At 56.0% G+C, this 25,387-nt stretch overlaps 6 protein-coding genes, 1 long non-coding RNA gene and 2 other non-coding genes across 11 annotated transcripts in view; 7 read left to right on the top strand and 2 right to left on the bottom strand.

Moving 5' to 3' along the window:
• The first annotated feature begins 1 nt into the window (after position 1).
• On the top strand, positions 2-1,382 carry SEBOX (SEBOX homeobox). The gene is made up of 2 exons (XM_063173936.1): positions 2-286; positions 410-1,382. Exons 1-2 carry the CDS (start codon positions 2-4, stop codon positions 656-658), a joined length of 534 nt encoding a protein of 177 aa, XP_063030006.1. The 3' UTR covers positions 659-1,382.
• Positions 1,341-3,509, bottom strand: TMEM199 (transmembrane protein 199). The gene is made up of 6 exons (XM_063173935.1): positions 3,327-3,509; positions 3,176-3,249; positions 3,009-3,098; positions 2,225-2,261; positions 1,829-1,941; positions 1,341-1,737 (listed from the first exon to the last, which is right to left on the bottom strand). The coding sequence occupies exons 1-6, from the start codon at positions 3,496-3,498 to the stop codon at positions 1,642-1,644; spliced, it is 582 nt and encodes a 193-aa protein (XP_063030005.1). The 5' UTR covers positions 3,499-3,509; the 3' UTR covers positions 1,341-1,641.
• On the top strand, positions 1,836-2,361 carry LOC134427823 (uncharacterized). Its single transcript, XR_010030239.1, has 2 exons — positions 1,836-1,974; positions 2,100-2,361. It is a non-coding gene; the product is annotated as an uncharacterized LOC134427823 (long non-coding RNA).
• A 129-nt stretch (positions 3,510-3,638) lies between the features above and the next one.
• On the top strand, positions 3,639-11,038 carry POLDIP2 (DNA polymerase delta interacting protein 2). Its single transcript, XM_063173643.1, has 11 exons — positions 3,639-3,817; positions 4,165-4,246; positions 4,830-4,927; positions 5,690-5,786; positions 6,240-6,315; positions 6,859-6,966; positions 7,207-7,343; positions 8,260-8,286; positions 8,472-8,597; positions 8,996-9,075; positions 10,558-11,038. Exons 1-11 carry the CDS (start codon positions 3,639-3,641, stop codon positions 10,670-10,672), a joined length of 1,125 nt encoding a protein of 374 aa, XP_063029713.1. The 3' UTR covers positions 10,673-11,038.
• A 1,961-nt stretch (positions 11,039-12,999) lies between these two features.
• On the top strand, positions 13,000-19,201 carry TSR1 (TSR1 ribosome maturation factor). The gene is made up of 15 exons (XM_063173682.1): positions 13,000-13,116; positions 13,198-13,301; positions 13,600-13,816; positions 13,897-14,031; positions 14,375-14,805; positions 15,048-15,207; positions 15,497-15,660; positions 15,902-16,107; positions 16,513-16,675; positions 16,899-17,009; positions 17,587-17,719; positions 18,058-18,174; positions 18,419-18,559; positions 18,668-18,742; positions 18,838-19,201. The coding sequence occupies exons 1-15, from the start codon at positions 13,011-13,013 to the stop codon at positions 19,014-19,016; spliced, it is 2,442 nt and encodes an 813-aa protein (XP_063029752.1). The 5' UTR covers positions 13,000-13,010; the 3' UTR covers positions 19,017-19,201.
• Positions 16,168-16,258, top strand: LOC134428018 (small nucleolar RNA SNORD91 family). The gene has a single exon (XR_010030293.1). It is a non-coding gene; the product is annotated as a small nucleolar RNA SNORD91 family (small nucleolar RNA).
• LOC134428017 (small nucleolar RNA SNORD91 family) lies at positions 17,767-17,857 on the top strand. The gene has a single exon (XR_010030292.1). It is a non-coding gene; the product is annotated as a small nucleolar RNA SNORD91 family (small nucleolar RNA).
• The window catches only part of SMG6 (SMG6 nonsense mediated mRNA decay factor), a 108,270-nt gene continuing 101,918 nt past the window's right edge, over positions 19,036-25,387 (top strand). For 2 of the 3 annotated variants that reach the window (XM_063173680.1, XM_063173679.1), the window contains exons 1-2: positions 21,769-21,859; positions 22,715-24,467. In XM_063173680.1, coding sequence (XP_063029750.1) covers positions 21,769-21,859; positions 22,715-24,467 — 1,844 coding nt within the window. Of the gene's footprint in view, positions 19,158-21,768; positions 21,860-22,714; positions 24,468-25,387 lie in introns of those variants that run through there. The other variant, XM_063173681.1, reaches the window with a different exon arrangement.
• Positions 19,527-21,100, bottom strand: SRR (serine racemase). The gene is made up of 5 exons (XM_063173684.1): positions 20,861-21,100; positions 20,671-20,790; positions 20,505-20,579; positions 20,072-20,281; positions 19,527-19,810 (listed from the first exon to the last, which is right to left on the bottom strand). The coding sequence occupies exons 1-5, from the start codon at positions 21,083-21,085 to the stop codon at positions 19,613-19,615; spliced, it is 828 nt and encodes a 275-aa protein (XP_063029754.1). The 5' UTR covers positions 21,086-21,100; the 3' UTR covers positions 19,527-19,612.

Below are 25,387 nucleotides of genomic sequence, written 5' to 3'. Positions count from 1 at the left end.
GATGAGCGCGGCCCCGGGCACCTCCCGCGCTCCCCAGCCGCTGCTCCGCTTCCCCGACGGGGCGGGCGGGCCGGGCGGCGGGCGGGCAGCGGGCGGGGCCGGCGCCCCGGGGCCGTGCCCCTGTCCCTGTCCCTGTCCGGGGGGGCCGCGGAAGCGGCGGCGGACCACGTTCAGCCGGGGGCAGCTGTCCGAGCTGGAGCGCGCCTTCGCCGCCGTGCCCTACCCGGACATCGCCACCCGGGAGCGCCTGGCCGAGCTCACCCAGCTGCCCGAGGCCAAGATCCAGGTGAGCGCAGGCGGGACCCTCCCCTCCATCCTTTCCTCCTTCCCTCCCGGGGCACCCTCTCCTCCGCGGGGCCGCCCTGTCGGGGCGCTGTCGGTGTCTCACAGCTCCCCTCGCCCGTCCCAGGTGTGGTTCCAGAACCGCCGCGCCCGCAGGATCCGTAGCGCCAAGCCGGAGCCGCCACCGCTGCCGCCACTGCCGCCGCCCGGGGAGCGGGGTCCCCCCGCGGCACCTCCCGACGGCAGCATCCCGTGCCCGGCCCCTGCCCTGCCGCCGCCGCCATCCCACAGCCCCGCGCGGGGCCTCCCCACCTCGCTAGGCTCCATCTCCGACCTCATCTACAGCGCGGCCATCACCAACCTGGGCGAGCCATAGCCGCGGCAAGGACCCCCGGCTCCTGGGGACCCTCCTGGCACCGCGGCCCCCCCGGATTAGCGCCACGATTTCATTAGGGTGTGGAATTACTGCCGGTCCCAAAGGCTCTGAGGATGTCATCCAATATCCTAAATGCCGGTGCGGCCACAGCAGGGACAGCTCCCCATCAGCTCCCTAATACCGACTAATCTTTTGGAAAAAATACCTTAATCTGAGGCCGTGTCCAGGGATGATTGTGGCGCGGCCGCCCCTAATCCGCAGGCACGTTCGCAGGTGCCGGCAGATCTCCCTGGATCAGATATTAAACCGTGTTTCCAGGGGGGCTTAGCTGCCATCAGAGCATTAATCACTGTGTCTGGCCCTGGCAGAGAGCCCACCAGGCAGGTGTCCGGGTCCCCAGGGCCTGCTGTGGGTGTCCCCTCCCCGCTGTGGGTGCACTGAGCTGGCTCTGCTCTCTATCCCACAGCACCTGAGAAACCCCTGGGCTCAGTGCTGAGGGGTGTTCCATCCCTACCTCCAGAATCTGGGCAGCATGGTTTGGGAGTACCGTGCATCCCTCACTGTGTAGGCACAGGAAGGTTTGGACAGGAGATGCAGAGGGAGAGGGAAGATTCACATCTCTGCGGTGTCTTAGATGCCACATCAATGTTTCTCCCACCAACAGATACCTCCCAACACGCAGGAACACACAGTGTTATTTATTCCCAGAATAAAAGGACAGGAATTTCCCAGAACAGGGATGGCAGGAGCTCATGCCCCTCTCCCTGCTGGGGTGGTCGGAGTCCACAGCCATTCCCTCTCCTGTTCTGCAGCTCTGGGATTTCCAACCCAAGATTCATTTCAGGAGCGAGAAGCAAAGGACGAGCCTGAGGAGTGCAGAAGTGTTCCCACAGCAGGAACAGGCACAGACAGGACAAGATCTGTCCCAAATTAGCAGCTCCTGAAGAGGACAAATCCTCCAGCATGAAGCCTGCAGTCCATGGTCACAGTTTCCCAAGGTCCCCTTCGAGGGTCCGCACCATCACGTACAGCTCGGCCAGGCCCACCACTGAGGCCACAATGACAGCTGACAGGACACGCTGGGGACACAGAAGAGACAGAGAGGTGACCCTAGGTGTCCAGCCTGGCCAGCACACAGCACAGAGGGGCTCCAGGGGCTGGCTCACTCACCGCTGCTGTCTCTGCAAACACGTACTGGCTGCCCAGGTAGGTGCAGGCAAAGGCGGCCACCACGGTGACAATGAAGTTGAAGATGGTGATGACAACGGCTTTCACGGAGCGAACTGGGGACACAGGGGTGGAGGAGCTGGTTTTAGGTAAGGCTGGACACAAGGTGTAATCATGCACAGCTGCCTCAGCTGTAGATGTAATCCTGGGGAGTCACACTCTTGGTGCCTCCAGAAATACTGGTGAGAATGACCAAGACGCTCCTTTATTCAAGGAACACCTCAGTGCATGGAAACCTCCTGGTGAGATATTCCGAGAGGGAAGGGCTGTCACCAGCTGGAGATGGAACAGTTCCCATGCCTGGCCTGCCACATGCCAACAGGACAGGGAGCCACTCACCTTGCCTCCCAAATTCAGCCAATGGCCCATTCATCTCCTGAAAGAAGGGATTGAAACAGCTTGTGATCACTTGTATTTTCATGTTAATATGTTAATGTTATTACTGTGTGTGCAGAATAAAAGCAATGCCAATGCCCTGCCCTGTCCACAAGACTCTGAGCTTTTGGGTGGGTGGGCTGTGGGGGAGACACACACTGCAGGGACACCTTTCACTAAACCAGGTCAAACCTGGAGGGGTCCAGCTTGGCAGAGAGCAAAGCAGATCTTCCCATGAGAGTTAATGTGCACCTGGATGCCAGGTACAGTGTGGAAGGGCAGAATGGGACCCCAAGGGATGCCAGCAGCAAGGGATGCTGACTTGTCTGAACAGCCACCCTGCCAGAAGATCTCAGTTCTCTCAGGAAACAATGAGTGCCCACATATGATCTTGTATTTTCAGCTTTTACCTCGACATGAATGAAGCAATTTTAAAACCATGACAAAAATTTAACCAGCAGAGATGCTCCCAGTCAAACATTTACGGTATGTGCTCAGTCTCCCAGAACAGAACCTGAGATCTCTGGCACAGTGAGCAGTTCCCAAGAGTCAGTATGTCTAATTCACCACCTTGTTAATCCTGTCCTACCTCTGTCCTTAACACCAGATCTGCTCCCGGTGTGTTTACAGTGTGCTTTCCTCCAGTGCCTTCCACATCCCCTCTGCACTGCACTCACTCTAAGGGGGAAAATCTCCTTTGCTCTCAGGTGTTTGAGGGATGAATCCTGGCACTGCAGCAGCCCCTCACCTGGCCGGTGATGTTGCGGGTCATCCGCTGGTACTCCTCGTGTGCCAGCTTGGCCTTGATCCGCTCCAGCCTTGCCACCAGCTCGGGGTTCTGGGGAAGGCACAGACCCACTGTGAGGCCCGGCAGTCGCCGCCTCCTCCCGCGGCTCCGGCCCGGCCCTCACTCACCCGCGGCGGCACCGGCACCTCGGGCAGGTGGATCTCGCATCCCTCCAGCAGCTCGTGCAGGTGCAGCGGAGACCCTGCGGGCGGGGCACGGCGCGGTCACAGCGCGATCCCGGCCGCGGTCACGGCGCGATCCCGGCGCAGCGCGGCCTACCTGCCTCCCTCAGCGCGGCGTGCAGCCTCCGCAGCAGCCCGAACGGCACCAGCGCTCCTTCCTCCGCCAGCGCCGCCTCTAGCTCATCCCTCAGCGCGGCGGGCAGCGCCGCCAACTCTCCGTCCCGCACCGCCCGCCGCAACCGCGGCCCGGCCCGCACCGCCGACGCCATGTTGGGCCCGGCCGGCGTTGCCGGGGCGACCGGGAGGGGCGGCGAGGGGAACCATAGAGACGGCGGGGCGGGGCGGCGCGGGCGCGGGCGCGGGCGGGCGGGGCGGGCGGCGCGGGGCACTGTGGGCCGCGGGCGGTGGGATGTCGGGCGGCGCGGCGCGGCGGTACGTGGCGGCGGCGCTGGGCCGGGCCCGGGCCCGCGGGCCGCCCCCGCTCTGGGAGCCGCCCCCCGCCCGCCACCTGCGCGCTCTGGGCACCGGGGGGGCGGTGGCGGCGCTGCCGTCTTTGCTGCTGCCGCCGAGGCGGCACCTCTCGTCGCGGTGAGGCCTGTGAGGGGTTGGGTGAGGGCAGGGGCGCTTGGGGGGGGAGGGGGTGACCGAGGGTGAGGGGAGTTGGGGTCTCTTGAGTCACTGGGGGAAAACTGTGAAAGAGCTTGGTGCTGTCAGGGTTGACATATGGGAAAGGAGGGATTGGGCTAAAGGGACAGCTGGGTGAAGGTGTGCAGGGCTGTGGGGAGAGGGGACACTGGCAAAAGGTGGAGGGCAGGGCAGGGACTGGGCTGTTTGTGGGGTGCCCGAGGGACACGCGAGGTGGGGAGCAGTGTCCCCCTGGGCTGGGCGCTGTTTCAGCCCCTGCAAACCCTCCCAAGCTGCCTCTCTGCTCGCAGGAACCGTCCCGAGGGCAAAGTGCTGGAGACCGTGGGGGTGTTTGAGGCCCCGAAGCAGCACGGGAAATACGAGACAGGCCAGGTAAGGGGTTTTAGGGGGCACAGCTGGCCCTGTGGGTTCCTGGCACAGGGATTGGGCAGCTGGGGGATTTCCTGTAAGGAAAAGTCAGCAGCAGCAGGCCGGGAGTTTCACAGCTCAGTGCTCCTTGTCTGTGCTGTGTCTGCAGTTTGTCAGTCATCTGACAATAGCAGCTCGATAAGAATCTGCAGCACAACACAACTGTTGTACAATGGCGTTTGCTCCGCTGTCTTGCTTCGGGGTTTTCTCCCTCAAGGATCCAAAGAGACAATCAGTGAATTTGAGAAATAAGAGCTAAACTTGTAATTCCTGTCCTGAAGACTCTCAGATCTGTTTGTGAGCAGTCTCTCCTTTCTGCTGCTCTACTACTGCATTACTCATTTAATCCTTCCCTTTTATGGGATTGAGATTACATGGATTTCTTCTCTCATCCCAAACTGTTTCTCTCTTTCTGCTCTGGACCATCACAGTGATGTTTCTCCCTGTATCCCCGTCCCACGCATTAAACCTTTAGCAAATGTTTGTAGTTTTACCTCAGATAACAGATCTTTAAAATAATTCAGCTGCAATTATTTGTTCCTTCCAGCTCTTCCTGCACAGTGTGTTTGGCTATCGAGGAATAGTCCTGTTTCCCTGGCAAGCCAGGCTTTATGATCGAGATGTGGCTTCTCCTGTCACAGAAAAGTAAGGATTTGAGGATTTGGACTGTTAGATTTGCATTTTGTAGTGAATTACATTTTTGGGGTAAACAAGTGTTTTTAAGGAGGGGCAATGGCATGGGTCTGTTTGCATGAGTGTAAACTAGGAGAGATCATTAAAGAGATACTTCATTATTAAGTATTGAGTATTATTAATTAGAGACATAATGGAAGCATGAAGGATAAAAGTGTGTGTATGGAGGAAATAAAAATCAATTTAAAATTATGCAAATGGAATTTTGTATTATACAAAAAGATCCTTTTTGGGTTAGATCCAGGCTCCTGTGTTACCACTTGGAGGCTGCGGTAGGTTGCCAGTGAACTGGATTTGTCAACTTCCTCCTCAATTTCAATCCCCTAAGCCAAGTTCATCCTTCTTGAGCTGCTGTTCAGTTCTCTCCCCTCCTGCATCTGTGTTTCCCCTGGCCTGTGATCAGTTGTGCTGGGAAGGAGTGAGGATCAGAGAGAAAATCAGAGAGCAGTAGGAATATCCATCCCAGAGAGGAGCCTGCACTGAGCAGGAAAACCCTCTGAGCTGTTGGAGCTGTGTCAGACACCACTGATGGTCATCTCAGCTCATCTGTCATTGTGTGGGTGGCTCATGGGGCTTTGGTTTGGGTGCAGCCAGATGATTACAGGCTGCAAAATATGACTTTTAAAAAATTCATTGTTTATAAGTGCTTGGTTGTGGTAACGAGAATTTGCTGCTATCCTGGGCTTGAGCTCAGAGCTTTGCTTTTCTCTTCAGGAGCGAGAATGTGGCAGGCCATGGTTCCAAAGAGGTCAAGGGTAAAACACACACTTACTACCAGGTGTTAATAGATGCCCGGGATTGTCCACATATAGTAAGTAATGAGTAATGTTGGTATTGAAACTTGAGTATCTTCTCCTACATGAGTGGTTCAGAGGGACAGGCACTGAAGGAAAATGACTTTGGTGGCTAACTGGATTGGTTAGGATTTTTGGATAAATTTGTTCTTCAAGGCATGTTTTCCCTGAGACAGACCATCTGGAATGTCATACATGTTTCCCTTTTCCAACCTCCTTTCTTGTTCCTGGTGCTGTTCTCACACTGTTGCACACAGGTCATTAGGAGTGTGGGCTGCAGCACTGAAAATGCTTCTCACTTGTCTGAGTGGGGAGTTAGCCCAGAGGAGTTAAATTGAGAGAATTCTGAGGTGAATTGGTTAAGTGAAATAAACATTTTGTGCTTTATAAACCTCACTAATAACCTGAAATATGACTGGAAGCTGTCCTGCAGCAATGCACACAAAAACATAAACCTCCCTGTTTCTCAGTCCCAGAGATCACAGACAGAGGCAGTGACATTCCTGGCAAATCATGATGACAGCAGAGCCCTCTATGCCATCCCAGGTGAGTGAAATCCTCCTGCAGCCTCTGCTCATTGTGAGGTGAGGTCAGAAAAGGAGCAGCAATTCTTACAGGACATTCTGCAGTGGATCTGTCCATGGCTCAGGGCTGTGCTGGACACAGCAGAGTGACTGAAGTACAGGAAGCCCTTTGGATAGCTGCAGGTTGTGATCTGACACAGCCCTGTCTGATTTGGGCTCTTGAGGCATAGATCCCATACCAAGTTGTATATGGGCTGTTCTGCTTTGTGGTCAGGGCAGCTGGATTTATTCCTGTCCTGGGCATTTCCTGCCCAGAGTGCTTTTGGGGCAGTGCAGGCACTTTGCAGGGCAGTGTGTGTTTATCAGAGGAGTCACTCCATGAAAAATCTCACAGGAGAACACTGCCAAGAGTTATTCCTGGCACATCTCCTCCATTCTTCATTGCAGTTGTGATATTAGCTTTGACTTCTGCTGCCAAAGTCCTTTTTCCTCACTAGTGTGATCAATTTTTCTGCCAGGAGACTCTGCTGGAGAGGTTCCATAGCTTTTGGGGTTTCTTTTTCAGGTTTAGACTACGTAAGCCATGAAGACATCCTTCCCTACAGCTCCACTGATCAAGTGCCCATCCAGCATGAGCTCTTTGAGAGGTTCCTCATGTACGACCAAACTAAAGGTAAATTCTGGCTGCACAGGGAATTCTCCAGAGCCAGATGGTGCTCTATAAAAATACCCAGTGCTCTATAATAAATACCCAAACCCCATCATCTTGGATATGGTATAAAAATCATGTCTGGCTTGGGGTTTGTTACACTGAAACTGCCTTTGAATATTTTTTTTAACCATGTGAAAGGAATTGTGTTGAGGGTAGAGCAGTCCAGCTACAGTGTTTCCTCTCACCTTTCCCTCCCCACAGTCCCTCCTTTTGTAGCAAGGGACACTCTGTGTGCGTGGCAGGAGAAGAACCACCCCTGGCTGGAGCTCTCGGATGTGCACCGAGAAACCACGGAGAACATCCGTGTCACTGTCATCCCCTTCTACATGGGCATGAGGGTAAGTCTGTGCTGCCCTGGTAATTCTGCCATCTGTTTCACTGGCTTGTTTTTGTAAGATTGGTTTGCTGCCTGAAGGTACTTTCTGCTTACTGGAGAAGTGACATTTAACCACAGTTGCCATTTTGTTCTCATGGGTATAAACATGAAACTGTTTTTGCCATGTATTTTTGGAGAACATCTCCTGCATATTGGCTTTTGCTGGTTATCAGTAGGATGAGAAATAACCTGTGATGTTCTGCACAACAGTGCTAGCAAGATATTTGGGAAGACTTGAGTTGGTCCTGTTAGTGCCTCAGTCACGTGAGGTGAGGCTGGGGCCATCTGCTCTGTAACAACAGCCACATTTGTTATCCTGCCCAGTGATGGGCTGCAGCTCCCTGCCCATTTCCTGCCTCTAGTTTGGCTTTAGAAGGTTTGGCTAAAGCCTTCTGGATTTAGCTGATAACCATGTGCTCTTTATAGCACAGAACTTCATGTGGACCATCCGAAATAATGCAGCCCCAACAGACTCCTGAGTGGGAGAGCTGGGAATTCCCACAGGGAGCCTGAGCTGTGGCAGGTGCACGTTTTGGTGTGGATTTGCAACTTTTGTGGATCCAGCTGGTGTTTGTCAGAAAAACAGGTGCCCAAAGGCAAGGGAAGGGGTTTTTAGATGTGTAGAAAGTGCATAATTAACATGGAGATGAACCCTGGGGGTTGTCACGAGCTCCTTGCAGATCTCCCACGTCATGATCAGTGTAGAGCAGAGGCAGTGCCAGGCTCTCAGAGAGCAGCTGTCTGTGCTCATGTGAGTTGTCTGCGTCACCCTGGCACAGAGTGAGAGCCCCTGTGCCGGTGCTGTGGTGACAGCTGAAGAGGTTTTTGGCACCTCACATCCAAGGGCAGCTGCTAAAGTCTTTTGTTTCTCTTGACAGGAAGCCCAGAATTCCCATGTCTACTGGGTAAGTGCCTTTTGTATTGTGGAGCAGCTAAAGGGAAGGAGTCAATTTGCTGTGGCATCACTGCAGTGTGATAAGCTCTGAGGGAGAGTAGCCTTTGCTTGGCAACTGTTTCCCAGTACCAGCTGCAGGTTATCAACTGCTTGCAGCTGATTCCAGCTCTTGATAAGAGTCTTTCTTCTGCCCAGTGGCGCTACTGCATCCGCCTGGAGAACCTGGACAGCGAGGTGGTGCAGCTGAGAGAACGGCACTGGAGGATATTCAGCTTGTCTGGCACCTTGGAGACAGTCCGGGGCCGTGGGGTTGTAGGAAGGGTAGGTGCCATCCACACTGTTTTTTGGGAAACACAGCCCTTTGTTGGAGTTCTCTCCCTAGGTTGTGTGGATTTGCCAGTAATTGTTTAGTGGGCACTTGAAATAGATGGAGTGGGAAGCTAGCAGTGATAAAAGTCACATGAGCTTTTCATCTGTTGTTTGTCTGTGTGAACTGAAAGTTCACACTGAGTATTAGAGGGTGATCCTAAATGACTGGTGGTTGGAAAACTGGAATAATAACGGGATTCTGGTGCTACTCAGTGGACAAATTGCTGTGTGATTGGGAGAAATGCTGGGATGTAGGTCTCTGTTTGGTTTTGTTTCATGCTATATAAATTTCCTGTTGATGCCTATCTGTGATATATCTGCTGATGCCCAGTGGTCTCTTGTTTTCTCAGGAGCCAGTTTTGTCCAAAGAGCAGCCAGCATTTCAGTACAGCAGCCACGTCTCCCTGCAGGCATCCAGTGGTCACATGTGGTAAGAAAAGAAGCCCTCATTGCTGCAGCAGTGTTTTGGGTGTAGGACCCCCCAGCAGAGAGCTGGGGTGCAGTTTGCAGCCTGGGGTTGTGGCTGAAATCTGGGTGGAAGTAGAGAAGACAGGGCATAGTTGGTAGCTAAAATCTGATGAGCTTCTCTCTAGCTGTATCCCAGTTAGTGATAAGATGATCTGTTGGTTCTCTGCACCAGGAGGGGTTCCAGGATAATTTTTCCTCCTGCTGTGGTTTGTGCTAGACTGGATTTAAAGACATGAAGCAGTTATTCCTTTTGTCCTTGGTGCAAGAGCCAAGGCCTTGTGCTGGTGATTCCCTCAGCAGCAGGGATGTGTGCTCTGGTATCTCCTTTCTTGAGAGAGGACTGGGCTTTAACTCCATCTCTGTTCACTTCTGTGTCAGGAATTGGCATGCAGGGGTTTTCCCAGTTTAGACCAGTTAAGGACTTCAGTCTAACTGGTGCTTAAGTTTCTTCTGGTGTAAGTGCAGGGAGAGAAATGCCCAGCTGAGTCGTTCTTTTCCTGTGCCTTGGGGTTAAAGCAGCTTCCCTTTATTTGCCTTTTGGCTGGGTTAGCACATTTAGTGCCACCACTGTGTGGACAAGGACTGCACAGCCACCTCCTGCCTTCTGTATGACAGGTCCTTCTGCATTTTTTTAAGGAAGTCTCCTTCCAAGTTAGGTTGTATTTGAGTTGGGAAAAGCAGAGCAGCTCTTTGCATATAGGGTGTACCTTGTTTGCCATGTGAAGTGTTTTGAATTGCCTGAATGGATGCCCTGGGGAATAAAACCAGATGGTCTAGGAGTTCTTCCCTGTCTGCATACATCCTGAAGACAGAGACACAAAGGTTCTGCATCTCAGAAGCTGCTCAGCTGGACTTCTGGTGTTCAGTTGTGTCCTCTCTGTCCTGAGAACCTGTTAATTTATCTCCACAGCCCTGTGGCCCCTGTTGTGTTCTGCAGTACAGCTGTCTGTAGCTCAGAGCAGTAAACAATGGTTGTACCAGGACAGGCAGGTTCAGCTCTGAAATGCAAAGCTGAAGCTGTTCCAAATTACATCTATGATGGGATTTCTTAATGTCACAGACAACCAGTGGAGCTCCTGCCAAGAAACACAAATCTGAATTTCCGTGTAACCAGTCTGTAAAAACAGCTCAGATGGCTCTGTGTCCTGGGGAGTGGGAGATTGGTAAACACCACTGCAGGTGCATGGAGGGTGCTTGACTCCTGTGGGCTGCAATCATCACAGCTTTGTGCAGGAAATGTGTCAGGGATGTGCTGTAGAACTGCCCAGGATTCCTCCATGGATGAGTTACATTTGCAGCTGAGCCCATATCCTTGCTGCTGGACCAGCCTTGCAGTTGCACCCCCAGGATGTTGAAGAGCTCAGGTTTTACCTTTTTGCTGATGCTTCCTAGGTGTGTCCTGTTTGTCCTGGCCTCAGTGTGACCTGTGCCATTACTTTTGCAGGGGCACTTTTCGGTTTGAGAGGCCTGATGGCTCCCACTTTGATGTGCGAATCCCACCCTTTTCCCTGGAAAGCAACAAAGATGAGAAGACCCCTCCCTCCGGCCTTCACTGGTAGATCAGAGTGCCCAGAGCCACGGAGGCCTGTGTGTGTTGTAGACCTTTGCCTCCCCTTTATGCTGCAGCCAAGAACACGGAGCTTTTAAACATTTTAAACCATTTCTGTTTTAACTGTTGTCTGCCAGGGAGGCTTTTTTTGGGAACTTTACTACTGGCTCTTCTCTCAGGCTGCTTGTAAAACATGAGCTGTGTTCCAGGTAACCCTTTCCCTCTGTGGCACCTGCTGGGTTTTTGGGGCTGGGGGATGCAGATCTGTGCTGCTGCACAAGACTGGCCCCCCTCAGCAGGCCTGGACCCTTTCCAATGTGTTGTGACTTCTCTGCAATGTGAGGTTTCTCTAATAAACTGGCCCTTCCAGTTGCAACCAGTCTTCCTTCCTAAGCCAAGGCCATGGCTTTGCATCCAGCCTGTCCCAGCTTGTTGCTCCCCCAGAGCTGTTGCTGCTTCAGAAGCAGCTGCTCCTCCTTTAGGGATCAGGAATGTGAGCTCAGCTTTCCTGCAGTGCGGCTGCTTTTTGGGATTCAGCCAGGGCTGGAGCAGCCTGTGAGCTCCACTCGTGGCACAGCTTGTCTGGGCTTTGTGCTGTGTGACACAAAGCCTGTTCTTGTTGGAGAAGAGGGTGCAGAGGGGACAAGGTGGGTGACATGTGGTGCTGTCACAGTGTCCTGTGTGTGCTCAGTACTGTGATGGCACAGGAGAGCTGAGGGGAGCCCTTCCCCTGCCAGGGCTTTGCTTTGCTGCAGGGATTTTCATCTCAGCAGCTCCTCTGCTCACACTGTGGCTGCACCCATATTTCCTTGGTAGTTGTTAGTTTCTGTCCAGGAATGCTTGTTTTCACCTGGGGTGCTTGTTTTCACTGCTGTGAGGCAGTGCTTGGCTTTCTGCTCCTGCTTGCTCTGGGTGCCAGGCTGTGATGTTTTGGTGGCATGGAGGGCCCTGCAGGATGTGAAATCCTGTGAGATGACAATGAGTGGATGTGTGGGAAAGGCAGAGCAGCTCTGAGGATTGCAAAGATCATCAGCCCCCGTGGTGTGGGACCCTTGTGGCTGCCTCTGGGCATCCAGACTTCTGCATCACTCTGAGGCACGAGTACTTGGCCTTGTGATAACCCTAGGAAGAGTTCCCAACCTTCCTCCTTTCCCAGCCTTCCTCCTTTCCAACCTTCCTCCTTTGCTAGTCTTGCATAAATGACAAGGTGTAACTAACTCACAGGATGTTTTCCTTAATTTAGAAGTATCCCAGTTATTCCCTCTTCCCTGGAACCCCCTCTGAGCACTCTGTTTGCCTTTGGCTCTGGAGGGCAGAGCTGTGAGCAGACAGCCTTGGGGGAGACTCTGATCTGTCCCACAGGCAGTGGATCCCTGTTTAGAGAGACTCAATCACTGCAGTGTTCATCTGTTTATCACCAGTCTCTTCAGTTTTGTGTCTTCCTTCCTCTCAGGTAGTCCGTGCTCAAAGTTAGACTTTGCAAGGTTCAAACAGCCAGCCTGCTTTTAGGGGTAGAAAAGGATCCCTAAAGACCATTCACAGCTGACAACCCCCCATTGCTGCTGTCCTGCTGATTTCCTCTCAGGAGGAGGAGGTGGGAAGATGCCTCGAGTTCCGAGGCAGCAGGAGCCTGTAGGACCCTGCTTTTCCCTTCCCAAGCAGCTGCCCTGCCCTCCCTCGGGTTCCTTCAGCTTTCCTGCGATTGCAACACCCCTGTGAATGTTTAACCCCGCTGCTCCACCCCGAAGGGATGGAGTGATCCCGGGGCAGGCTCTGCTGGGCTTTGGGGTGATGTTCCACAGGGGCTGAGGCAGGAACGGACATTCCTGCCTGGATAATCATTGGCGAGACCGAGGTCACCGCGGTAGCGCGGCAGGAATGTTTCCACTCCAGCAGGCTTTGCCGGCCTGTCCTGGCGCCTGGGCGCGACGCCAGAGGCTCGGCAGGGCCTTTCCCGAACCGCTTCATCCCTCCGGTGCCTTCCCGGAGCGCGGCCGAGCCCCGTCCCCCTCTCGGTGTAAATACCTGTACAAAGAACCGACCAATAAAGCGCTGAACGAACGCCTGTGCCTCCCGCCTCTCATTGCCCTGCGGCGCTACGGCCACCAGCCCCACTGCTCTTCCCTCCCCTGCCCATTCCCGGGGCTCCTTTCCCATTCCCGGGGCTCCTTTCCCATTCCCGGGGCTCCTTTCCCATTCCCGGGGCTCCTTTCCCTTTCTCGGGGTTCCGTTCCCGGTTCCGTTCCCGGTCCGGTCCCTCCCGGTGCCCACGTGGATCCCGGCAGTCCCCGTCGCGCCGGAAGTGACGCGCGGCGGCCGCGCCGAGGCGGTGGCGGCGAGGCGGCAGCATGGTGATGGCGGCGGCGGGCGCGCACCGGCCCGGGCCGCTCAAGCAGCAGAACAAGGCGCACAAAGGCGGCAAGCACAGCGGCTCCTCGCAGCGCCGCGCTGGAGGTGAGGCGGGACGGGCTCCCCGCCGGTTTCCCGCCGCTCTCGGCCAGCCCTGACCGTTCTTTTTCCGTCCCCCTCCCCCAGGCCGCGTCCCCGTGAAGGCCCAGCCCCGCCGGCGGCTCCGCGACCTGAACAGGGTGGACCGGCGACATCAGGCGCTGCAGCTCCGCCGGCAGCGCAAGGAGGCGGTGAGGCACCGAGGGAAGCGGGCCGGTTGTTGCGGGAGAGCGGGATAGAGCTCGGTTCGAGTCTCTGCCGCAAGGGGCTTGGATTGGGGCCGGGGGATCCGGATGGGGGCGGTGCGGCCGGGCCGGTTCGGGACTTGGCGGGGGAACGAGCGGGGGCCGGGCCCGGTTGGGTTTGGTCGAACGGAGCGTTACGGACCGGGTGGGTTCGGGCTGCGGTGTGGGGGAGCCTGGCCTGGTCCGGGGGCGGGAGAGGAGCCGCGCTCGGGTTGGCATTCGAGCCCTGCCCGTGTGCCCGCAGGTGCTGGCGGAGAAGCGCAGCCTCGGCAGCAGGGACGGGCCCCCGCACCTCGTGGTTGTGGTGCTGCTGCACAGCAGGGCTGCGGCCCAGGATTCGCTGCGGCTGCTGCAGAGCCAGGACTCGGCCACTGTCCGTGCGGGTGAGGGCGGAGCTGGCGGCTTTGCCTTACTCTGCCCGCGGCTCAAGCAGCGCTGGCGCTTTGTCACAGCCCAGGCAGGTGAGGAGGCGCCGCTGTGGGTTGGGTTCTTGGTTCTGGTGCCTCTGGCAGCCCTACTAACGGAGGTGTTTTGGGTGCAGGGGATCTCCATGCTGTTTTAGACCTTGCCAAGGTTGCTGACTCCCTGCTGTTCATCCTGGACCCTGTGGATGGCTGGGACAGTGAAGGGGAGCACTGCCTCTCCTGCCTCTTTGCACAGGGGCTGCCCAGTTATGGTGAGAAATGTTTTGGGTTTCTGGGGGTGCTTCATGGAGATTGAGTGTCACAGTAACTAAATTTCAGGGCTCTGTCACCTTAATGGAGATTGTCGGTGTAATTAAATTTCAGGGCTCTGCCACCTTCAGTGAAAATATCTTATGTTGAGGTGGAAGTTCTTGCAGTTTATGGCCATTGCTCCCTGTCCTGTTGGGCACCACTGAAACCAGTGAAACTCCCTTTATACCTTGTGGTGCAAATCTGGCCATTTGGGCTGCTGACATCCAAATATTTGCCTGTGTTTGGTAAAAAGAACAGCAGAAAGTTTAGGATCTGATCTGAGCTCTGTTCTCTGCTCGCCAGCTCTGGCTGTCCCGGGAGGCACTGACCTGCCCCCTAAGAAGAGGATAGATGCCAGGAAGAAACTCTCCAAGTGCATTGAGAAGCGTTTTCCCGAGGCCAAGCTGTTCCCACTGAACACAGAGCAGGAATCCTCGCTGCTCCTGAGGCACCTGAGCTCCCAGAAGCAGAGGCACCTGGCCTTCCGTGCCCGCCGCGCCCACCTGCTGGCCCACGCTGCTGAGTTTGTGCCCAGCCAGGACAGCGACCTGGTGGGGACCCTGAAGGTGTCTGGCTTTGTCCGGGGACAGACCCTCAACGTGAACAGCCTGGTGCACATTGTGGGGCACGGGGACTTCCAGCTGAGCCAGGTGGATGCTCCCCCTGACCCGCTCTCTTTGAACCCACGCGTGGTTAAAGGACAGAAGAGGAGTCAGCAGGACATGGAGGTTCAGGTGTGTGGGGTGAGAGCTTTGTCAGTCCTTCTAGAACACAAGGTTTCTAAAGTTTCATTGGGGAAAATACACCTGTGGGAAATATGTGGGTGAGGAGAGGGGCTGGTGCTGGGCTGAGGTTCTGTGCCTGCAGTGTGTAATGAAAGTTATGTCACAACATCATGAAGGGAGTTTGATCTGAGGCTGTCTGCAAGCTTCAGTTGGGTGTGCTCAGGTCTAGGAGCTCTGCTTTTCCCCTTCAGGATGACTCTGGAAATGGTGCTGTGGAGATGGAGGAAGATGTCAAGGTGCTGATGAAGGCAGATCCAAGCAAGCAGGAGTCTCTGCAGTCAGAAGTGGTTCCTGATCCCATGGAAGGGGAGCAGACGTGGCCCACTGAAGAAGAACTGCAGGAAGCAGAGGGTGAGGAGAAGCAACAGTTCTGTATTTCTTCCTTGTCCCTCTCAGGAGGTTTGTTAGAAACTTCTGTCACCAGGGTGGCTGTGAAGAAGCATCTCAGTTGGGATGGCTCCCATCCCCAGTCCCATCAGGTGGTTTGTCTGGCAAGTTAGCAGGTTTTGGCTGTCCTGACAAATTCTGTGCTGGGAAAAAAGCAATTCTAGTCTAGATCTGGTTTTGGCTGTCCTGGTGTAAATGTTGCTGAGGGGAAGGAGAACTGTTCCTGTACTAACTCCTGGTGGGAATCCTACAGATTCTCTGAAGGCAAACAAGAGGGTGGTGAAGGTCCCCAAAGGCACATCCAAGTACCAGGCTGCCTGGATTGTGGATGATGGAGAAGAAGGCAGTGAGAAAGATGATGATGAAGATGAAGATGACGACATGGATGATGATCTGATGGAAGAGGCAGTTTCTCAGGTACCTCCAAGAGCTGATAGTACAGGTGATCTCCAGGCTATTATTGCATGTTCTAGGAAGATTCTGTCCTATGCAAGGGCATGGTGCAGAACCAGGACTTGCCTGGATCTCCACTGCTAAATCCCTGCATGTATCACATTCCTTCTTTGGCCTGTTAGACCCCAAAATGATGGGCTGGGGTCCCAAATCCCACAGTGTGAGCACATTGTGTGCTCACAGGCTCTGTGCTGCCCTGTGCCAGGAGGGGGAGAGCAGTGAGGAGGAGGAGGAGGAGGCTGGGGAGGAGGAGAGCGAGACCATGACTGTGTCCGAGTGCCTGCGGGATGAGCAGTACGACGAGAAGATGGAGGAGGATGAGCAGATGCTGGAGAGATACAAGCAGGAGAGGATGGATGAGATGTTTCCAGATGAGGTGGACACGCCACGGGATGTGCCTGCCAGAGTCAGGTAAGAAATGGGATGTTTTGCTGGGAGAGGAGCTGGAAGGTTCCTTTCTGTTTCATTTGGTGAGGAAGCCTGTGATGTCTTAGCCGTGGTGTCTGAACCTGGCTGAAGGACTCTTGTGAAGACCCTTTTTGGCTCTGAGGCTTCCATAGCAGGCACTTGTTGGCAGGGAAGGCTGAGCCCTCACCTGGGAGAGAGAGGAGGATTGGTCCTGAGGCAAGGACAGGTTGTTTGGGGATTTGGTTGCTGGTTTTAGCTCTCTTTGCACCGACACTTTCCTGAGGGCTAATGTTTGCTTTGCACCCTATGTCCTGGTGTGTGAGACCCTGCAGGCCACAGCTGGTGGTGGAGGATGGGATTCACCTCAATTGTTTAAGTAATTTGTCTTTCCTGCTCTCTGTTCTCAAGGTTCCAGAAGTACAGGGGACTGAAAAGCTTCCGGACTTCTCCTTGGGACCCCAAAGAGAATCTTCCAAGGGATTATGCCAGGATCTTCCAGTTCCAGGACTTCTCCCGAACCAGGAAGAACCTCTTCAGGCAAATAGAGAAGGAGGAGACTGAGGGAGCCTCGGTAATTCCCTTTTGCTGATCCCTTTCCTATTGTGTTCCTTTGCTCCCAACAGGAGTGACTCATCAGGGAGGTGGTTGGGTGGATCTTTCAGCCAGCTGGTTCTTACCATGAAGCCCTAAGTTCAGACAGTTTTCTCTTGGAGTCCCTCCCTAATCCAGGCACATCTTCTGACACTTTTTTTTCCTGTTGAGAGATGGGTTCACAACTGTTCCTGTCTTGGCAGGTGGGCTGGTACGTTACACTTCATGTCTGCAATGTCCCTGTCTCTGTGATGGAGAGCTTCAAGGAGGGGAAACCCCTGGTGCTGTTCTCACTGCTTCCCCATGAACAAAAGGTGAACACAAGGAATAAACCCTGGAGGGATGTGCAGCTCCCTGTTCTTTCAGGCTGCATGGCCTGGGGAGGGTCTGGCTGCAGAGAGTTTGGGCTGAAATCTCCCCATATTGCTCCTGTTTCAGAGGGTCTGGCTGCAGAGGGTTTGGGCTGCAGTCTCCCCACATTGCTGCTGTTTCAGAGGGTCTGGCTGCAGAGGGTTTGGGCTGAAATCTCCCCATATTGCTCCTGTTTCAGAGGGTCTGGCTGCAGAGGGTTTGGGCTGAAATCTCCCCATATTGCTCCTGTTTCAGAGGGTCTGGCTGCAGAGGGTTTGGGCTGAAATCTCCCCATATTGCTCCTGTTTCAGAGGGTCTGGCTGCAGAGGGTTTGGGCTGAAATGTCCTCATATTGCTCCTGTTTCAGAGCAGGTTGGAGCACACAGAAACTGCTGGGGGACAGGTTAGGAGAAAATGTCTGAGCCTGGCACTGGTGACCAGTGACCTTTTGGGACCCCATTTTCCAGGACATTCACCTCTGCTGCAATGTCCTGTTGCTTTCTGCTGCCCAGCAGCCCTTGACTGTGCTGCCTCTTGCAGATGTCCGTGTTGAACTTCCTGGTGCGCCGGCACCCGGGCAACAGCGAGCCAGTGAGGGCCAAGGAGGAGCTGATCTTCCACTGCGGCTTCAGGCGCTTCCGAGCGTCCCCCCTGTTCTCCCAGCACACCTCAGGTTTGTCAGGGACTGGGTACAGCAGCAGTGGGGGTGGGAATTCTGGAGCAGGAAGCCTGTGATGTCTTAGCCGTGGTGTCTGAACCTGGCTGAAGGATTCTTGTGAAGACTCTCTTTGGCTCTGAGGCTTCCAGGCGTTAAACCATGGGGAGTAGAATGGCTTGGGAAAGGTGGTTCACTGATCCAGGCAAGGTCCAGGTTCCATGCCAGAGGATCACCTTCATTCCCACATACTCAGTGCCAGCAGAGCAGGGGTGTTTGTTGAACAGGGAACAATGAACTCTGGGGTTTCCCACAGCTCTGAGGGCGTCAACTTGATAATTTCTGTTCTGTCCTAGCTGATAAGCACAAGCTGGAGCGTTTCCTGCGCCCAGATGCTGCCCTGGTGGTGACTGTCTATGCTCCCATCACTTTCCCTCCTGCCTCAGTGCTGGTTTTTAAACAGAGAAATAATGGTGAGTTAATAAATGCTGAGGAGGTGATGTCTGGGAAACAAACTGTCCCCAAACCCTGCTTACAAGTCCATCTCTCCAGAAAGTATGACTTGAATAAGCTTCTCCCTTCCTGCTGTTTGAGATGAGCTCCTCTCCCTCTCTGTTGTCACTTGTCTGGGCCTGCAGCCCTTTGGGGAAGGGGTTTGTGGTGGGGAGGGGGTGATGCAGGCACCTGCCCTGGTGCAGTGGTGACTCTGCCTGGCAGGAATGCACGACCTCATTGCCACGGGCTCCCTGCTCTCCGTGGACCCCGACAGGATTGTCATCAAGCGCCTGGTGCTCAGTGGCCACCCCTTCAAGATCTTCACCAAGATGGCTGTGGTGCGATACATGTTCTTCAACAGAGGTACAGCTGGTCTCTGGTGGGAGGAGGCGTTCTGGGAGTTCTGTCCCTGTGCTTGTGTTGGTGCAGCACAGCCTGTTCCTTACCTGCCTTTCGTGTTTCCATCTCCAGAGGATGTGATGTGGTTCAAGCCCGTGGAGCTGAGGACAAAGTGGGGACGCAGAGGGCACATCAAGGAGCCATTAGGTAGGTTTTATTTGGTGTTTATCTGTGTGTTCTGACATGGTGTGATCCTCCTGTGCCTGAGAGACTGCTAATGGCCTCTTCTGCCCTCTGCCTAGGGACCCATGGGCACATGAAGTGCCACTTTGATGGGCAGCTCAAGTCCCAGGACACGGTGCTGCTGAACCTCTACAAGCGCGTTTTTCCCAAATGGACTTATGACCCTCACGTCCCAGAGCCTGTGCCGTGGGTGAGGAGTGAGAGTGCTCTGCCAGAGGAGGAGGTGGAGATGGAATGAGTCTCCAGCATGGCTGGAGTTTGTGCCTTGGCTCCCTGGATGCTGTTCTTGGCCCGTGCACTGTGAGGACAGCACTGATGCCTTGGACGTGTTACTGCTGGGGTCTGTACAGGGGCAGCTGCGTGGCCAGCTGCTGCTCAGGTACCAGCTATAGCTATTTATTTTAATGGAAAATGTCAAAAATGCCTCAGTGCCTGTGTCGTGGTGGTGGCCAGGAGGCTGTGAGCACCCCTTGTCCACTGACCCCACTGGGATTGTTTCAGTCTCTCATGCCCTGCCATGGGTGGGGTGAGGGGGATTGTGCTGTGTGGAGGAGTTTGCTGGCAGTTCCTGTGCTGCTGAGAAAGAAGAGCCAAGTAGCAGCTGGGGAGGGTGACTGAGTGCAGCTCTCTGGAGGCCTGAGCCAGAGCAAGGCAGCTGGGGAGGGGAGAACAGGCAGTGCTTTGTTTCCAGGCTCCCCACAGAGACCAATGCCAGCTCCCCTTGTCCCTCCACAAAAAATCCCAAACATTTGGACTCGATCTGTTTTTAGTAGCGCACAAACCACCGCACAAATTCAGAGTGAGCTTTTCATTCCTTGAAACACCAGTCCATCCTCATTCTGCTTTCACAGAGAGCTCTGTGAGCCAGGTCAGGGATCTCAGGTCCACATTTCCCCCACACAGCACGATGCAAACGTTCTGCACGTCCCGGGGGACTGCCTGGAACTTCTCCGAGAGCACGGCCGCCAGTCCCACGCCTGCTGTTGGCTCAATCAGCAGCTTCATCCTTTCCCACACCAGCCACGTGGCTTGCTGTGGGGACAGGGCAGCAGCTGTCAGCCCAGCAGCCAGCACAGGCTGCTCAGGGCATCCCTGCAGCACTCTGGGAAGGGAGGGCAGAGCTCCCAACAGCCCTTTGCAGCTGGAGACAGCGTGGGTGTCACAGCTGCAGTGCACAGGGGGTTTGTGCTGCTCTGGGAGTGTGTTGGGGTGAGAGCAGAAGGGCAGGGCAGGGGTTTGGAGGCAGCTGCCTGCTGGCAGCTACCGTGAGAAGGGAGCTGGGAGCCCCTTTACCTTGATTTCTTCCTCTGAGACTGTCAGGACATCATCAACCAAATCCCTGATGATGGGCCACGTGTTGGGCCCGATGCTGGTTTTTACCGCGTCTGCGATGGTGTCCCGTGGGTGGAGGTTGGGGGTCAGCTCCCCTCGGACCTTGGACTGGTAACAGTCATCCACATTGCTTGGCTCAGCAGCAAACACCTTCACATCTGGCCTCAAAGCCTGGGGAGAGCAGGAGGAGCCACTGGGGTGACACCAGTGTGTGTCTGTCCCCTGTTCCTGTGTGTGCAGGGGGTAAGCAGGCCCTGCTGCTGCTGCCATGCAGACCCCAGGCAGTCAGTGTCTTTCACTGCAGCGTCTTTGTGTTTATAAAGTTAAAAGCTGCTGCCTGCCTTGAGAGTCCTGCCCTTCCCACAGGGAGATTCCTGGATGAGCTATTACCTACCTTGATGGCGACTGCTATTCCTGCAACCATTCCTCCACCTCCAACAGGAACCACCACTGCATTTACCTGAGGTGCCTGTGCAGAAAGGAAGTGTGAGGGCTTCTGACACTTTGTGTCCCCTTTTTTGCTGTGCCCCTGCAGGGGCTGGGCTGTGCATTTCCTTCACCTGCTCCAGCACCTCCAGGGCGATGGTGCCTTGCCCTGCAATCACTGCTGGCTCCTGGTTGGGGTGCACCAGGACTCCTCCTGTCTCCTGGACTACAGTGGATGCTGTCTCTGCTCTGGACTAAGGGAAAGCACAGCAGTCACCTCTCTCTGCCTGGGCAGTGTCCCTGACCCATCTCCCTGTGCTTTACCTTGTCACTGGGCTCACATGGCACCAGTGTGGCACCATAGGCACGAATGGCATCTTGCTTACACTGCGGGGCAGTCCGGGGCACCACGATGTAGGCAGGAATCCCTGTGGCATGAGAGAGGGAGTCAATCCAACAGCCCAAAAGCCACAGCAGCCAGTTCAAACTGCAGGAGCAGGCAATGCCTTGCCTATGCCACCTGCATGGGTTCAGGAGAGCGATCTCCATCCTCTCCGACAGAACCAGCTCTGTATTTACCCCGTGCCTGCCTCTGGGAGCTGGGTGGGAGGTCGGGGTACGGGTTACCTTCTGCCTGGGCAGCACAGGCGAGTGCCTGCCCGTGGTTGCCGCTGCTGTGTGTGACCACAGCGCGGGGCAGCTCCCGGTCCGTGCGCTGCCGCTCCTCCACGAGGCTCCTCACGGCGTTCAGCGCTCCGCGGATCTGCGGGGACAGCGCAGGGCTGGGGGCGCTGGGCTGAGCATCCTCCCCACAGCACCCCCCGAGCCCTGGGCAGCACCGTTCACCCCAGGGAATTAACGGGGCGGCAGGAGCTGTGGGTGCCGGCGCAACGCGAGTTTCCCTCTTGCAAAAAGCGACCTTTGCCCCGGGGCTTCGCAGTGCCGCCATCCCCGCGCACCTTGAAGGATCCGGTCTTCTGCAGGAGCTCGCACTTGAAGAGCAGCTTCCTGCCGGCCATGCGGTCCAGCCCGGCGCAGGTGAGCAGCGGGGTGCGGTGGATGCGGCCCCGCAGCCTCCGCTCCGCATCCCGCACCTCGCCCAGCCCCAGCGGCGGCGGCGCGGCTCCGTGCGCGGCCATGTGCGCGCTCCCGTGCGCGCCTGCGCGCGGCCGCGCCGGCGGTTTGTCCCTGCGCGGCCGCCGTCGGCGCCGCCCGCCCCCGGCGCTGCCAAGATGGCGGAGGGGCTGGAGCGCGTCCGCGTCTCGGCCGCCGAGCTGCGGGACATGGTGGCGGCGCAGGCCCGCGCGGCCGGCGGCGGGCGAGGTGAGGGGGGCCGGGGGCACTCGCGACCCGCTGCCGGGCCGGTCGTACCGCGCACGGGCGGCTGCCCGCGGCCGCGCACGGCCCCGCGGCCGCGCTGCGCCTGGGGTAGGGCTTGGGGCAGAGCTGCCGCCCCGCCGGCGCCGGCTCGGGGCTGTCCGGGCTGGGAGCGCGCAACACCGGCCACGGGGAGCCTGCGGGGCAGACGGAGGCACCCGGAGCGGCTTTGCCTCGGGATGGTCAGTCCCAGCCCCTCGGGGTCCTCCGGGCCGAGCCCCCGGTACCGGCGGGTTCGGGGCTGCGGTGTTGAGAAGGAGAAAGTTTAGGGAATGCAGCGAGGAACAGCCCGGCTTCGGTGGGGCGTTTAACCGTGCGGGGTCCGGCCTGGGCTCTGTAACGATTTTTTTTTTTTTTTTTTTTGTAAATACGGTTAAAGGAGGATGAGAGAGACGTTACCGGATTGTGAGCAATGGGGAAAGGCGCCTTTGAGGCAAACGGTCCGGTGGCAGAGCGGGCGCTGCTGGGGATGGCAGCTCCTGCCCCCGCAGCAGGCTGTGGCTGCTGCTGAACCTGCCGTGATACAACTTTACTCTTGCTGCTCGTGCTCAAGTCTGGTGGTGTGCTTTGAGGAAAAACCTGTTGCAGGATGGGATTTGTAAATGGATCAGGCCAAGGATTTGGTCAGTTGTGTTAGACTTTCTCATTTTCTACTTTTTCTCTGTGATTTCCCCTAAATATTGACATAGATTTTCAGATCTCTCCTGGACCTGCCCTGAGGCTGGCAAGCTCTTTGCCTTGACTTGATTATTTGTCATGGTATTTTTCAGGAATAACTTTCTTCTGTCTGTTTTTCCCCAGAAAACATGAAGGAGGTGAAGGAGCCGAGGCACCGCAAAGACAACAGGCGCCCAGACCAGGAGATTTACAAGCCTGGCCTCTCCAGACTGAGGAGCAAACTTGTGTCACCAAAGCAAGAGGCCTCGGAGAAGGAAAGGAGCAGAGCTGAGGAGGACAAGGAGGAGAGTGCTGGGCACAAGGACTCTGTGGGAATAGGAGCTCCAGCTGTGGAGGACTGTGACAAAAGCAATGGCCCCAAGCAGAACGGTCCTTCACAGGAGAAGGAAGAAACAGAGACCAAAGGCGGCCTGCAAAGCCAGGAAAACTCATCCACGCAGCCCATTGTGGATGAGTGGTGTCCAAAGGCCCCCAGGAGAACTAAGAAGCCAGACCAGCAGATCTACCAGCCTGGGAAACGCCTGCACTCTGCTGCTAAAGAGCCCTCCCTGCAGCCGGCCAGTGAGGAAATCACCGGCAGGATGGAGCAGCTCAAAGTCGAGGGAGATGAAGAGGCTGAGAAAAGCACCGGAAAAGACAACAACAGAAAAATCAAATCCAGCAAGGAGGACAGAGAGGGGAGCCAGGCAGGGGAAGCACTGAAAGCCTCCAGGGGGGATAAAGGGAGGCGAGCAGAGCGGGGTGACAGGGTGAGGAGGGCGGGGGATGAGGGGCTGCCGGGGAAGCTGGGCTCCACCAAGCGCTATTCCCGCACGGACAAACGGCGCAGCCGCTACCGCACCTGCAGCACCAGCTCGGCCGGCAGCAACAACAGCACGGACGGAGCCCTGCTCGTGGACGGCGTGGAGAGGAGGCAGGAGCGTGCCAGGGAGAGGATACGTCCCAGGAAGCAGCTCTCTGTGTCCTCCACAGACTCCCTGGATGATGACAGGATTGATGAGGCTGAGGTGTACGTCTCCAGCAGGAATTCAGACAGGAGGAGGCATTCAGAGCAGAGCCGAGCTTCCAGGAGTGAGAGTGAATGGAGCAGCAATGGCAGGGAAGCCAAGGGACCCTTTCGAGTGACATTTGACAGCAGGACCACGAGCAGGGACAGCAGCCTGGCAGATACAGATAAAAAAAAGTCCCTGAAGGCCTTAGAGGTTTCAGAGGCAAGGAGCCAGAGCAGGGAGCCCCAAGGGAGGGGCCGTGGGATTCTGTTCCTGCCTGCCAACACGGACCTCTCAGCCAGCTCGGTGGGTGTCCCTGAAGCCACTCACCCTGGCCCCAGGCTCCTGCTGGGCGGGGCTGGCAGCAAAGGCCCCCGGAGCCGGGGCCGGGGTGGCACCGCCCGCCGCCTGTGGGACCCAAACAACCCGGACCAAAAACCCGCCCTGAAGAGCCAGACTGCTCAGCTTCACTTCCTAGACACGGATGATGAAGTGAGCCCCACCTCCTGGGGGGAAGCCCGCCAGGCCCAGCCCTCCTATTATAAATTCCAAAACTCTGACAACCCCTATTATTACCCTCGTGCCGCCGGGCAAGGCCCCCAGTATCCCTACGGGGGATATTCCCTGCAGTATCCTATGGGTCCAACCAACGGGGTGTACCCAGGAGCTTATTACCCTGGGTACCCTGGCCAGGCAGGGCAGTACCTGTGTGGCCCACTCCCTCCTACTCCTCTGAGCCCCGAGATGGAGCAGCAGATGAGGAACATGCAGCAGCAGGAGCTCAGCAAACTCCTGCGTGAGGCTGGCAACCAGGAGCAGCAGCTCAGCAACCTCCTGTCCAGAGACCGCATCAGCCCGGAGGGGCTGGAGAAGATGGCCCAGCTGAGGTTGGTGGGTGGGCTGGGGAGGGTGAAATACAGGGCAATGGTGCCTCCCTGGGGATCTCAGTGGCTGGGAGATGTGGCACTGGGTTGTCAGGTTTTGGTGTGCCTGGTCTGTTTGTTGTGTGCCTGCGGTGTGTGGGTGATGGAAGGAAGCTGTGGGTGAGGATGGATGTCACTTCCCTGTGGCTTCTTGTGCTTGGTGAATGCCTTGCAGGGACACAGAGGAGCAGGACAAGCACCTGCTGTAGATTTTTGGTTCTCCTGGCTCTTGCTGGAGCTGATGTTTCTCAGTTCCAGTGCTCTCAGTGTTTGTTGTCAGACTTCTGCTTTCTTACCTATCCTTAGTGTGTGCTCAGGAAGCATTTTGTTGTTCCTGGTGCTGTCAGTGCCTTTCCAGTGCTGTGTTGTTTTGCTCTTGATGCCGCTCAGCATGGTGACACTCCAGTGGGAGTAGCCTGGTGATGCCAGTCTGTCAGGAGAGCAGTAACACTGTTGCTCTGGGGGATGGTTAATATGGCTGTAACAAGTTTCAACTTGGCATCTTTCACGTTTATTTGTGATCTCTGTGTCTGCAGGGCTTCTCTGGAGGCTGTTTTTCAGAGCTGACTGACAGCAAATCTAGCGAGTGAGCTCATTTCAGGGCTTGTTCTGTGTTTTGGGCACTTGCTCTATAAACCATGGGGTGGAATATGTCTGTGATTGAAGCAGCACTTGAGGTTTCAGGTCTTCCTCAAGGAGCTGAGGTCACCCAGAGCTGTTGTGTGAAGGGAGAGGAAACACTGGAGTGCTGCTGTGGCCTGTGGAAGCCCACCCTGCCCTGGTGGGCACAGCTGACCCTGTCCTTGCTGGCAGTGCCCCTTGTGTCCTGCCTGTGTCCAAGTGCACACAGTTCCAGTTGTGTGGGGACTCTTACATGGCATCCA

The sequence above is a fragment of the Melospiza melodia genome, chromosome 21, assembly GCF_035770615.1.
Source record: "Melospiza melodia melodia isolate bMelMel2 chromosome 21, bMelMel2.pri, whole genome shotgun sequence".
NCBI lineage: Eukaryota > Metazoa > Chordata > Aves > Passeriformes > Passerellidae > Melospiza > Melospiza melodia.
The sequence above is the reverse complement of the archived record's forward strand: the minus strand, read 5'-3'. Positions and strand labels throughout refer to the sequence as shown.